At 46.3% G+C, this 13,473-nt stretch overlaps 1 protein-coding gene across 1 annotated transcript in view; it reads left to right on the forward strand.

Moving 5' to 3' along the window:
• LOC122946626 (SH2 domain-containing protein 3C-like) overlaps positions 1 to 13,473 on the forward strand; it is a 58,083-nt gene continuing 44,610 nt past the window's right edge. The window contains exon 1 of the mRNA XM_044306367.1: positions 1 to 425. Coding sequence (XP_044162302.1) covers positions 386 to 425 — 40 coding nt within the window. The 5' untranslated portion in view covers positions 1 to 385. The remainder of the gene's footprint in view (positions 426 to 13,473) is intronic.

The following is a 13,473-nucleotide window of genomic DNA, read 5'->3' on the forward strand; positions in this document are numbered from 1 at the left end:
CACCAAGCCTTGCGTTAGGTTCTACAGATGACTTTAAGTGAGCCCTGTGCACCCAATACAGGTATGTAGTGTAGCATCACTGATCTACTGAGATTATCTACAAGATCACCACCCAGGAGGCGGAGGAGGTACTTCACGCCATCAAAGGAACCTTAACACCTTCCAGATAAACATCTTTCTCAGAATTGTCCTCCTCCCTCCATCACAACCCATCATGTGGTTAAAGAGCTCTTCACCAAACCGCAGAGCAGCAGGCCTGATAGTAGTGGAAAGAGGCATGGTGCTGTAGAAGAGCCAGATGGGGTGCTGCATGGTGACAGCCGCGTGCAACTAGTGGAACGGATGTGAGACAGCCAGCATCTTTGACTTTGCAAAAGTGGATGAAATGGGCGACGCTGCAAAGAAGCCGAACTCCAAAAAATTCAGTAAGTACACGATACTTCATTATTTATAGGCATCTCTATTGTCACTTGACAACAGGACATGTCTCCTATGGGAGGTGACACTAAGCCTCCTGAACGGTTACCAACAAAGCCTGCAGTGGGGTAAGACTTGGGGTAAGTATCTTCACCCATAGGAACGTCTGCAGCCATGCCGTACATAGGTTTGCTGTTTGTAAGGGTTCTCTTACATGGGTCAGTCCTTTCAGGGGATTTCTGCACAGCTCAATGCAAAGTGACTGGAGGATGAATGATCGTTATTATGATCGTTCTTCCCTCATTCAGTTTGCAAATTGTCAGCAGCAGAACCATGCTTACACAGGGAAATGTGCCACCAGCAATCGAGGATTTATGGAAGAGGTAATCCCAAAATGATTAACGTTCACACGTCAGTGACAATGTCTGCATTTCGTCTGTGTTTCTGTTTTTGTCCTCTGTATTTTGTCCGTGTCCCACATGCACTTCTAGGCTTCAAAGGGGATTTCCGTAGCATCTCCTACCGATCGCCTTTGAAAACTACTGACAGAGCACCGATGCCACCCATGTTCCGTCTGTGGTTTTCTCTGACCCATAGGCCAAAACGGGTGTGGGTCCACAACATGGACCACAGTAGTGCATGCTTATGTTGCTTATGGTCAGTGGACAAACAAGGATGTGTCAATTAACACACTTAAAGGGGTTGTCTCATCTCAGACAATGGGGGCATATTGCTAGGATACTGTATGCCCCCATTGTCTTATAGGTGCGGGTCCCACCGCTTGGACCCACACCTATATCGGGAACGGAGCCCCGCAAAGTGGTGGCTGGAGGACTCCGGTCTGGCCACCGCCAAGTGCTCTCCCCATAGAAGTGAATGGGAGCGCGCCGCGCACGACCGGCCGCCGCTCCCATTCACTTCTATGGGCCCGACGGAAATAGCCGAACCAAGGCTTGGCTATTTCTGAGATGGGAATACCCCTTTAACTCAATAGACACCCGTGCTGTCCGTGGAGAACACAGGTAGGGACACACCTGTAATTCATAGACACATGGATAATCCCTAATGTGGTGGTCCAGCTGGCCTAAAGCAAGGCACCCCACCAATCAGCTGCAGAGGCTTGTTAAAGTGAACACGTCGCCTATAATTTATTCTGCCAGATTGTGACACATATCCTTTTTTTCTAATTTGTTTTTATTTTCTGATTAACAGCATTTAGAGATGTGCTTTACAGCAGACGTCATGGACCATAGACAAGGTGGTCCGGAGGGGACTCTTTGACTTCTGCGGGAGAGTTTTCTAGGCATGCTTTGTGACCCGTGCAGGGAGAGGGAGTAGATAAGCTGCGATATCACCTATTGTGAATGATGGATCCTGTGTTATTTATGCTGAGGTGATTTCTGTCATTGTAATCTTGCCTGTAATGATAAAGAGATGACTGCTGAAAAGGGATCTGTACGGACCAGGAAATGGCTAATATTATTAGGCTTAGTGGCCAGTGCGAAAAGCTGCAGGATGGATATTTAAAAATAAAATCGCCCAAAATTCTTTAAAAATATGTTTACATAAAAAACTTGTTTTAAACAATATTTTTTTATCTTTTTATAGCACGGTGTGCTGTCTGCATCTTTTGCGGCCCCATAGAAATAAATGGGTCCACATCTGACCGCAAAAAATGCGGATCTGATGCAGACAAAAAATATGGCCGTGTGCATGTTAGGGTACTTTCACACTAGCGTTTTTCTTTTCCGGCACTGAGTTCCGTCACAGGGGCTCTATACCGGAAAAGAACTGATCAGTTTTATCCCCATGCATTCTGAATGGAGAGTAATCCGTTCAGTTTGCATCAGGATGTCTTCAGTTCAGTCGTTTTGACTGATCAGGCAAAAGAGAAAACCGTAGCATGCTACGGTTTTCTCTCCGGCGAAAAAAACTGAAGACTTGCCTGAACGCCGGATCCGGCATTTTTTCCTATAGGAATGTATTAGCGCCGGGTCCGGCATTCAGAATACCGGAATGACGTATCCGTCGTTCCGGCATGCGCATGCGCAGATCGGTAAAAATGAGAAAAATGTACAAGACGGATCCGTCGGTCCTCATGACAAGCGGAGAGACGGATCCGTCCTTGCAATGCATTTGTGAGACGGATCCGCATCCGGATCCGTCTCACAAATGCTTTCAGTCAGCAGCAGATAGGCGGATCCGGCGGCCAGTTCCGACGACGGAACTGGCCGCCGGATCACACTGCCGCAAGTGTGAAAGTAGCCTTAGTCCCATGCAAGGGAACCTTTCTTTGTAGATATGCCCTCTGTAGGACATGCGGACAGGGGCTGTCCAGTTGGGGTCGTCCCTTTAAATAGATTTCTGCCACATCCAATCAGATCCATTGATAGTCTTGTTCAACACTTTTGATCTCTTGCGATAAGCGTCACCAGAGCTCTCTGGTAGCTGATTATCACACTGGTTTACTGGGGGTCTTCCCCATGACTTCTGCTAGTGTCGTTCTGACTATGCATCGTCACGTATCGTGACCCCTGAGTAAAATCAAGACTATCATTGTGTGACCATTCTGCCGGGAACACTAGAGAAAAAAAATCACTGTGTAGAATTTCCATCTTCATCATGAGTGAAGTGAGATCATCAGGGAAAGGCCGCAGGCACACGATTGTATCCGTTTTGCTGTCCGCAACTCCCGGATCTGCAAACTACGCATGCGGTCTGTGTGCAATCTTAATTATTTTGTGGACCAGGGTATTTCAATTGGTCTGCATTTTGCGGACCAGGGTATTTTGTGGCTGCGGAGATGTTTTTGCATCCGCATCTCCGTGCTGCAAAAGATAGAGCGTGTCCCCATCCTGATCTGCAAAATGCAGACCCATTGAAGTCAGTAAGTCCACAAAAGAATGCTGCTCGCACACGGACCGCATCCATATTTCGCAAAACGGATACGGTCGTGTGCATGAGGCCTAAGGACAAGGGTATTCTATGTTCTTATCCTCCAGTATATGTTATCCAATAGAACATGCCACACGTTCCGTCCGCCTCTCTATGAGCCCACGCACATTCAGTAGCTCATTCCCCCTTACACGTGCATGCTTGGTTCAGCTGAGAGTGCACGTGGAGAGAGAAAGAAGCTGCTGCCAGACTGACAGTCAATGATCACACTACCAAAGTGGTGCCCCCTTTATTTGGGTTCTGCAGAAGGGTATATGATGAGGCAGGGTCGCATTAATACCGGGTGGCATCTCCTATTGCTCTGCTGGCATGGTACCAGACATACAGATGCTGGATGTCCTCCTGTGGTCATTGTAAACTCTTTCAGCCCGTAGGTCAGGCAAGGTGGTTGTTGGCCGCTGTGCCTGGGAGATCCGTCACCCCATCCAGTCCCAGATATTCTCTGTGGGGGAGAGATCTGGTGATGGAGCCGGCCAGGGGAGCTGCTGGAGACCCTGAAGAGCACGTTGTTTAGCTGGGGCAGTGCGTGCATGGGCGTTATCTTGTTGGACGTTGGACCTGTTCTATGATGTCCTGGATATACTGAAGGCTGGTCAGTGTTCCCTTCACAAATTCCAGATGCGAACGACCATGGTAGCTAATGGTGCCCCACACCATGACACCTGGTGTTGGTGCTGTGTGTCTCTGCACTATGCATGATCGCAGCAGATGCTCTCCAGACCTCCTGCAAACTCTGATACCAGGCAGGGGCGCACCACTAATGAGGCCAGGTGAGGCAATTGCCTCAGGCAGCACCAGGTGAGGTCAAGAGGAAGGCAGCAGAAGGGCCATAGGCAATGAGCGCTTTCATTGTGGCAAAGGGATTAGGTTAAGAAATTGGCATTGGGGGGTTGGCGCCGTTTCAGTTTTCGCCTCAGGCAGCAGAAAGGCTAGGTGCACCCCTGGTACCAGGGCAGAACCTGCTTTGCATCCAAAGCTAGGCGATACAACCAGGGGCCCAGTGGCTAGGTGTGCACGTTGTGCCCCCGCTGCATCCCACATGCCACCGTGTAGCCCCAGAATTATGGGATAGAGTTTATTCTTTTCAACAAGTACAATACTAGCCAGATTCACAAACCTGAAAAAAACGCTAATATTTTACCTGCTGATCGGTACCAGGAAATAGTTATTTTATAAAATTTTCAAGAAATACAATAAATTGCTTTGATAGAAGGCAGCCCCCGTATCCCCCATCCTTACGGAGCGCTAAGTGCATTGATTTCCTTCTACGGAGAAATATTTAGACGGGTATTTTCTGCAGCGCTGGGCAAAGTGTTTGTGAAATCTAAGCAATATAAAGGGGCAGGATGTCAGAGTACGTCTAATCAATTCCTGTGTAAAACCAACAGCGAAACCCTCGTGACCACGAGGCCCCTGTGGTTACGTCTGTAATGTTATCTGCCGCACTTATTGTGGAAATACGGAGCTCTCTAGGGGGTCTCCATGATGTATCCATGTGCATGGCGCCCAAAGTAAGCCAGATTTTTTACTAGGCTTGAGATATCGGAGCCTTTTCAATAACTTCTAATCTATGGGTGCCAGACGCATTAAATGGATGCCTATAGGCACCCATCGACCATAGGCTATAATTGCATACAGTACAGACCAAAAGTTTGGACACACCTTCTCATTCAAAGAGTTTTCTTTATTTTCATGACTATGAAAATTGTAGATTCACACTGAAGGCATCAAAACTATGAATTAACACATGTGGAATTATATACATAACAAAAAAGTGTGAAACAACTGAAAATATGTCATATTCTTGGTTCTTCAAAGTAGCCACCTTTTGCTTTGATTACTGCTTTGCACACTCTTGGCATTCTCTTGATGAGCTTCAAGAGGTAGTCACCTGAAATGGTCTTCCAACAGTCTTGAAGGAGTTCCCAGAGATGCTTAGCACTTGTTGGCCCTTTTGCCTTCACTCTGCGGTCCAGCTCACCCAGAACCATCTCGATTGGGTTCAGATCCGGTGACTGTGGAGGCCAGGTCATCTGGCGCAGCACCCCATCATTCTCCTTCATGGTCAAATAGCCCTTATACAGCCTGGAGGTGTGTTTGGGGTCATTGTCCTGTTGAAAAATAAATGATGGTCCAACTAAACGCAAACCGGATGGAATAGCATGCCGCTGCAAGATGCTGTGGTAGCCATGCTGGTTCAGTATGCCTTCAATTTTGAATAAATCCCCAACAGTGTCACCAGCAAAGCACCCCCCACACACCTCCTCCTCCATGCTTCACGGTGGGAACCAGGCATGTAGAGTCCATCCGTTCACCTTTTCTGCGTCGCACAAAGACACGGTGGTTGGAACCAAAGATCTCAAATTTGGACTCATCAGACCAAAGCACAGATTTCCACTGGTCTAATGTCCATTCCTTGTGTTCTTTAGCCCAAACAAGTCTCTTCTGCTTGTTGCCTGTCCTTAGCAGTGGTTTCCTAGCAGATATTCTACCATGAAGGCCTGATTCACACAGTCTCCTCTTAACAGTTGTTCTAGAGATGTGTCTGCTGCTAGAACTCTGTGTGGCATTGACCTGGTCTCTAATCTGAGCTGCTGTTAACCTGCGATTTCTGAGGCTGGTGACTCGGATGAACTTATCCTTCGCAGCAGAGGTGACTCTTGGTCTTCCTTTCCTGGGGCGGTCCGCATGTGAGCCACTTTCTTTGTAGCGCTTGATGGTTTTGTGACTGCACTTGGGGACACTTTCAAAGTTTTCCCAATTTTTCGGACTGACTGACCTTCATTTCTTAAAGTAATGATGGCCACTCGTTTTTCTTTACTTAGCTGCTTTTTTCTTGCCATAATACAAATTCTAACAGTCTATTCAGTAGGACTATCAGCTGTGTATCCACCTGACTTCTCCACAACACAACTGATGGTCCCAACCCCATTTATAAGGCAAGAAATCCCACTTATTAAACCTGACAGGGCACACCTGTGAAGGGAAAACCATTTCAGGTGACTACCTCTTGAAGTTCATCAAGAGAATGCCAAGAGTGTGCAAAGCAGTAATCAAAGCAAAAGGTGGCTACTTTGAAGAACCTAGAATATTACATATTTTCAGTTGTTTCACACTTTTTTGTTATGTATATAATTCCACATGTGTTAATTCATAGTTTTGATGCCTTCAGTGTGAATCTACAATTTTCATAGTTCAACTGGATCGACACAGCCTGTTATCAACAGGAATGTACCACCTAAATATATATCAACCAAAGAGAAATCGGTACTATATAATATCCTTTAAAATAGTTTTTTATTAAATGACATAAAAGACATATACAATAACATGAATGCAGAGATCATACAGAGTGCCATAAAAGACAGTCCACATTAACATCACTTATAAGCACTTCATGAAAATAAAGAAAACTCTTTGAATGAGAAGGTGTGTCCAAACTTTTGGTCTGTACTATACATAACAAAAAAGTGTGAAACAACTGAAAATATGTCATATTCTAGGTTCTTCAAAGTAGCCACCTTTTGCTTTGATTACTGCTTTGCACACTCTTGGCATTCTCTTGATGAGCTTCAAGAGGTAGTCACCTGAAATGGTTTTCACTTCACAGGTGTGCCCTGTCAGGTTTAATAAGTGGGATTTCTTGCCTTATAAATGGGGTTGGGACCATCAGTTGCGTTGTGGAGAAGTCAGGTGGATACACAGCTGATAGTCCTACTGAATAGACTGTTAGAATTTGTATTATGGCAAGAAAAAAGCAGCTAAGTAAAGAAAAACGAGCGGCCATCATTACTTTAAGAAATGAAGGTCAGTCAGTCTGATTGAAACGCAGCAAATCTGCCCCGTGTGGTTTCATCTCAGACATTGGGAACATATCACTAGGATATGCCCCCAATGTCTGATAGGTGCGGGTCCAAACTCTGGGACTCGCACCTCTCTCTACAATGGAGACTGCAAAGAGAAGGAGAGCGGACCACGCATGCGCAGCCGCTCTCCATTCATTTCTATGGGAGGGGGGAAAATAGCCGAGCAGCACGCTTGGCTATTTTCGGAAGTCCCATAGAAACTAATCGGAAGGACACTGCGCAAGCGCGGCCACCGCTCTATTCACTTCTATGGGGGTGACAGAAATAGCCGAACCAGCGCTCGTCTGTTTTCAGAAGTTCCTATAGGATTGAATGAAGGGCGTTCCAGTCGCCTTCTCTTTGCGGGCTCCATTTTAGAGATAGGTGCGAGTCCCTAAGCGTTTCCGTTTAGTCCTCATGCATTCTGAATGGAAAGAGATCCGTTCACGATGTCTTCCGTCCTGGCAGCATTCCATTTTGTGACTGGACACAAAACCGCTGCAAGCTGCGGTTTTGTTTCCGGCCATAAAAAGGGGGAGGGGGGGGGGAAACGTATCCGGCACTGAAAAAACAACGTAATATATTTAGTGACAGAACCGTTTTTTTTACCGTTTTGATTTCGCACAACCGCATCCTAACGGAACGGATGCATCCTGATGTGCAAAATCAAAACGGATCCGTTTAATTACGGTTTTGAAATCGGATCTCAGTACCGGAAAATAACAACGCAAGTGTGAAAGTAGCCTGTAGCTACACATCTTACTAGTACTGCATGCGGCTCGTAGGAAAGGGAAACCATCTATCGCCCCTTTGAACTGTAAATCTAAAAAACGTGTGGTTTTGGGTGTTGATCTGGGTTCCCACTTCGTCTTGAGTGAGAACACACACGAGTTCTCCATTCCCACAACCGACCAGTGAACAACGCTCAGCTTCCCCATTTCTGTCACTTTCGGGAACTAGGTCAGAAAATTAATTTGTGCTAATTATATCTTTTAAAGGGGTTGTCTCGGATATTGATAGCCTATCCTCAGGATAGGTCATCAATATCTGATCGGTGGGGGTCCGACTCCTGCCACCCCCGCCCATCAGTTATTTGAAGAAGCCGCGGCCTCCTCAAAGCACAGCGCCGTACATTGTATAGTGGCTGTGATTGGTACTGCAGCTCACCCCATTGTACTGAACTGCACCTAGGCCACGTGACCACTGAACGTGACGTTATTGTCCTAGGAAGAGGCCACGGAGCTCACCAGAGTTCCTATCGGCCTCTTCAAACTGCTGTTCAGCGGGGGGTGCCGGGAATCGGACCCCCACCGATTAGATACTGATGAACTATCCAGAGGACAGGCCATCAATATCAAAATCCCAGACAATTCCTTTAATTGCCACAAAATATAAGATGACTTCGGTCAGCTATGGAAAATTAAAGCTGCGCTATAATTATTTGCTATGGGCCGCAAGGTTGGCTCTTAGATATTTGAGGCCTAGTAACCAGTCCTTACGTATGAAGCCTGAGTCCCTTTACATTGGTGTCAATTTTCATCCATCCGTAAGGCTGCGTAGACATGCGAAAATGGTGGCACCAGTCAGACGGACATCCCAAATGAATAGCTTTGTATTTTAGAAAAAAGGGGAGTCCTCATGAGCTCAAGCTGTAGTGGCGCCGGGATGCTGCATCACTAGACGCCGCTGGTGCGCCCGTACCTGGTCTGATGGGGCGTAATGCGTTACAAAAACGGTTGGGGATCTAGAAAAAGGGGAGTGTCCCTGCAAGGAGTTTCATAGGTAAAATCCACGTCATTTACCACACCAGCAAACTGGATGAGACTTTAGAAATCTCATCCACACGCTGCGGAGAAAACTCACAAGGGGAGATTGATCAGAACTGGTGTAAGGGGAAAGTGTCTTAGTTGCCCCTGGCAACCAATCAGATTCCACCTTTCATTTTTCAGAGCTCCTTTGGAAAATGAGAGGATCAATCCGATTGGTTGCTATAGGCAACTCAGTCAGTTTTGCTAAATTTGGTTCTCTTTTTTGTGTTTTGGGGGTCAGTGCCATTTTGCGAGTGCGCACGCAATTTCAGTCAGTTTGGTCTGCGATTGCGTTGCGTTGTTCAGTTTTTTTTTGCGCGAGTGCAATGTGTTTTAATGCGTTTTTCACGCGCGTGATAAAAACTGAAGGTTTACAAACAACATCTCTTAGCAACCATCAGTGAAAAACGCATCGCACCCGCACTTGCTTGCGGATGCAATGCTTTTTTCACTGAAGCCCAACTCACTTCTATGGGGCCAGGGCTGCGTGAAAAACGCAGAATATAGAACATGCTGCGTTTTTCATGCAACGCAGAATTGATGCGTGAAAAAAATAAAACGTTCATGTACACAGACCCATTGAATTGAATGGGTCAGGATTCAGTGCGGGTGCTATGCGTTCACGTCACGCATTGCACCCTCGTGGAAAATTCGCTGAGGTAAAAAGGGGCCTAAGGGCACAGGCGCACAGCATAGTGTAAGTTATGCCAGATTTCGCTGCGTTTCCACACCAAATCATCCTTCCATCGGCGCTCGTTTGCTTCGGCCTGATCTCACAGTCTGAACGTAGGAGGAACAATTGCTACCGCCGTCGTTCCTCCCATATGTTTTATTGGTTATTGGCAGTACGTCCCTGATTATTCAGGGAAATTTGCTGCTGATAATTGGGCATATTTCACCCTGATGCATGATGCCCTTCCGCCAGCAAACGAACGGCTCGATTATATTCCTATGGATGCTCATTCACGATAATTGGCCCGAAAATCGCCCAGTCTAATAGGACCTTTAGTAAAGCATCAGCTCATGTAGCCGCTAAATAAACGCTGACAACCCAAGGTTTTTTATTTTTATTTTAGAAAAAAAATGATGTTTTTAATTATTTTTTGGTTTTTTTATGCCACGCCAGCGGAGCCGACCCTCTGGCGCGCTGTAAGTGAATGTAATTACTGTTTTGGTAGCTCAGCTGCCGCCGTCTTGAGTACATGGTGTGGAGCCTGCTATCTTCATTGGGGGTTAATCACCTAATTGTCTGTGATTGCCCGTCTCTGTATGGCGCTGATGGACTATCAATGTCCTCTTCTATCTCGGAACGGCCTTTTGTTTTGGGCGCGGGTGTCTTCTAAATTCCGAGCACCAATTTGTCTTCTGACTGACTGTAAACATATGTAAATGACACGACACCCTTATCCCTGAGGATATGAAAAATGCTAATTACCGGGTGTCTGCAAGTAGACGAACCCTTATTACCATGCGCTGATAACGCGCACGCGGAATCCATTCATGCGGGGTATTCACTAGACTTGGCATCCTGCCCTTATTGTAACTCCAAAATATTTCCCCTCACCGACTAGGAATACCTATTAACTTACACGGTAAAAGAAAAGTACCTAGGATATTTCCTAAAGGCAGGATTTCCTGACAACCTTTGTGCTTCTTTCGTTTGTCTGACAACTGGGAACCCGGAGTCAACTCTCAGACCCAAATCACCTCAAGCATGTGCATCCTCTCTGGGGGCTGTATTACCCCTGTAACTGGTACTAATATGTCAGCCCCAGTTACTGGAGAAAATGTAATGCTAAATGACCCCCAAAGGTCTTGTATGGACTTATGGGGGGCACAAAGTGTAAAAAAAAAAAAAAAAAGGCTAAATAAAAAATAATTTAAAAAAACGCCACCTGAAGCCCTGGCGACCCTAAATCATGCATCCCGTATATCAAAATGACCATTATAGAAAGGGGAAATATTTTAGTTGCATGTTGTGCTATTAATTATATTAATAAAAAAAAAAAACAGACAACTTTTTCCCCTTTTTTTTTTTTCTTACATTTTAACTTTTTATTAAAAACATTACTAAAATAAAAATGGCTAAAATAAAGCCCCATGTATCACGCAAAAGGCACAACAATTATTTAACGGTATATAACCAAATGGAAAAAGTTATGGCTTTTAAAGATGCATGTATTTAAAATGAATGGAAAATTCGACTGGTCAGGAAGGGGGCTAAATGGCCCGGTCAGTAAGTGGTTAAAGGGGTTTTCCAGAGTTTAATATTGATGGCCTCGGTTATCAATATTTTATCAGTGATGGTTCGACTCCTGGTACCTCTGCCAATCAGCTGTTTGAAGAGGCCACGGCCTCTTCCTAAGCCAGTAATGTCACATTCAAGTGAATGGGCCTGGGCTGCAGTTCCAAGCACGGCCACTATACAATGTACGGCGCTGTGCTTGGTGAGTTGTGAGGAGGCTGCAGCACTTACTGGAGCACCACGGCCTCTTCACACTGCTGAGTTTGCGGGTGCCCCACAGATCAGATATTGATGACCTATATTATTATTATTTATTATTAAAGCGCCATTCATTCCATAGCGCTGTACATATGGAAAGGGGTATACATACATAAAACAGACAATTGCACTGAGCATGAACAAGACGAGTTACAGACTGGTACAGAAGGAGAGAGGGCCCTGCCCTTGAGGGCTTACAATCTACATGGTATGGGAGAAGGACACAGTAGGTGCGGGTGAAGTTGGTCATGGCGGTATAGAGGCAGCAGGGTCACTGGTTGTAGGCTTGTCTGAAGAGGTGGGTTTTCAGGTTTCTTTTGAAAGATTCCACTGTAGGCGAGTCTGATATGTTGGGGTAGCGAGTTCCAGAGTATGGGGGATGCACGGGAGAAATCTTGGAGGCGATTGTGGGAAGAGGTAATAAGAGGAGAGATGGAGGTCCTGTGAGGATCAGAGATTGCGTGTGGGGATGTATCGGGAAAGTAGCTCAGAGATGTATGGAGGGGACAGGTTGTGGACGGCCTTGTATGTATTTGTTAGTATTTAGAACTGAATTCGCTGGGCAATGCAGAGCCAGTGAAGGGATTGGCAGAGGGGAGAGGCAGAGGAGTAATAGGGTGAGAGGTGGATTAGTCGGGCAGCAGAGTTGAGGATAGATTGGAGGGGTGCGAGAGTGCTAGATGGAAGGCCACAGAGGAGAATGTTGCAGTAGTCTAGGTGGGAGATGATGAGGGCATGTGCAAGCATTTTCGCAGACTCAAAGTTTAGGAAAGTGCGGATGCGGGAGATGTTTTTCAGTTGGAGGCGGCAGGTGGTGGAAAGGGCTTGGATGTGCAATCGGAAGGAGGGGGCAGAATCCAAGGTCACTCCAAGGCAGCGGACTTGGTTGACCGGGGAGAGTGTGCAGCTATTGATCGTGATAGATAGGTCTGTTGGGGGGGGTTGAGCAAGATGTTGGAAGGATGATGAATTCTGTTTTATCCATGTTAAGTTTTAGAAAGCGAGAGGAGAAGAAGGAGGATATGGAAGATAGGCATTGTGGGATTCTGGATAGTAAGGTGGTGACGTCTGGACCAGAGAGGTAGATCTGTGTGTCATCAGCATAGAAGTGATACTGAAAGCCATGGGACTCTATGAGCTGTCCCAGGCCGAAAGTGTAGATAGAGAAGAGCAGGGTTCCTAGGAAAGAGCCTTGCGGGACACCAACAGAGAGGGAATGATACGAGGAGGTAGTGTGAGAGTGGGAGACGCTAAAAGTCCGGTCTGTGAGGTATGATGTGATCCAGGAGAGCCCAGGTTAGTGATGCCAAGAGACGAGAGAGTTTGTAACAGAAAGGAGTGGTCGATGCAGTGTCAATGGCAGAGGACAGGTCAAGGAGAAGGAGGACAGAGTAATGTTTTTTGGTTTTGGCTGTTAGTAGGTCATTAGTGACTTTGGTGAGGGCAGTCTCAGTTGATTGGTGGGGTTGGAAGCCAGATTGTAGCCGGTCAAAGAGGGAGCAGGAGGAGAGATGAGAGGACAGTTCAGAATGGACATGTTGCTCAAGTAGCTTTGAGGCATATGGAAGAAGTGATATGGGGCGATAACTGGACAAAGAAGATGGGTCAAGTGAAGGCTTTTTGAGGATGGGTGTAATGGTAGCATGTTTAAAACCAGAGGGGAAGACACCAGAGGTTAGTGATAGGTTGAAGAGATGAGTTAGGGCTGGGATAAACACTGTGGTGAGGTTAGGGATGAGGTGGGATGGGATTGGGTCAAGTGGACAGGTGGTGAGATGTGATCTGGAGAGTAGAGTGGAGAGTTTTTCTTCTGTAATAATGGAGAAGTGGGTTTTGGGAGAAGAGGACCGAGCAGTTGTGTAGCCGGTCTGTGGGGAATGTGCACTGAAGCTTTCTCCGATGTTGACTATATTTTGTTTGAAGTTGGTGGCAAAGTCCTCAGATG

The sequence above is a fragment of the Bufo gargarizans genome, chromosome 9, assembly GCF_014858855.1.
Source record: "Bufo gargarizans isolate SCDJY-AF-19 chromosome 9, ASM1485885v1, whole genome shotgun sequence".
Classification (NCBI taxonomy): Eukaryota; Metazoa; Chordata; class Amphibia; order Anura; family Bufonidae; genus Bufo; species Bufo gargarizans.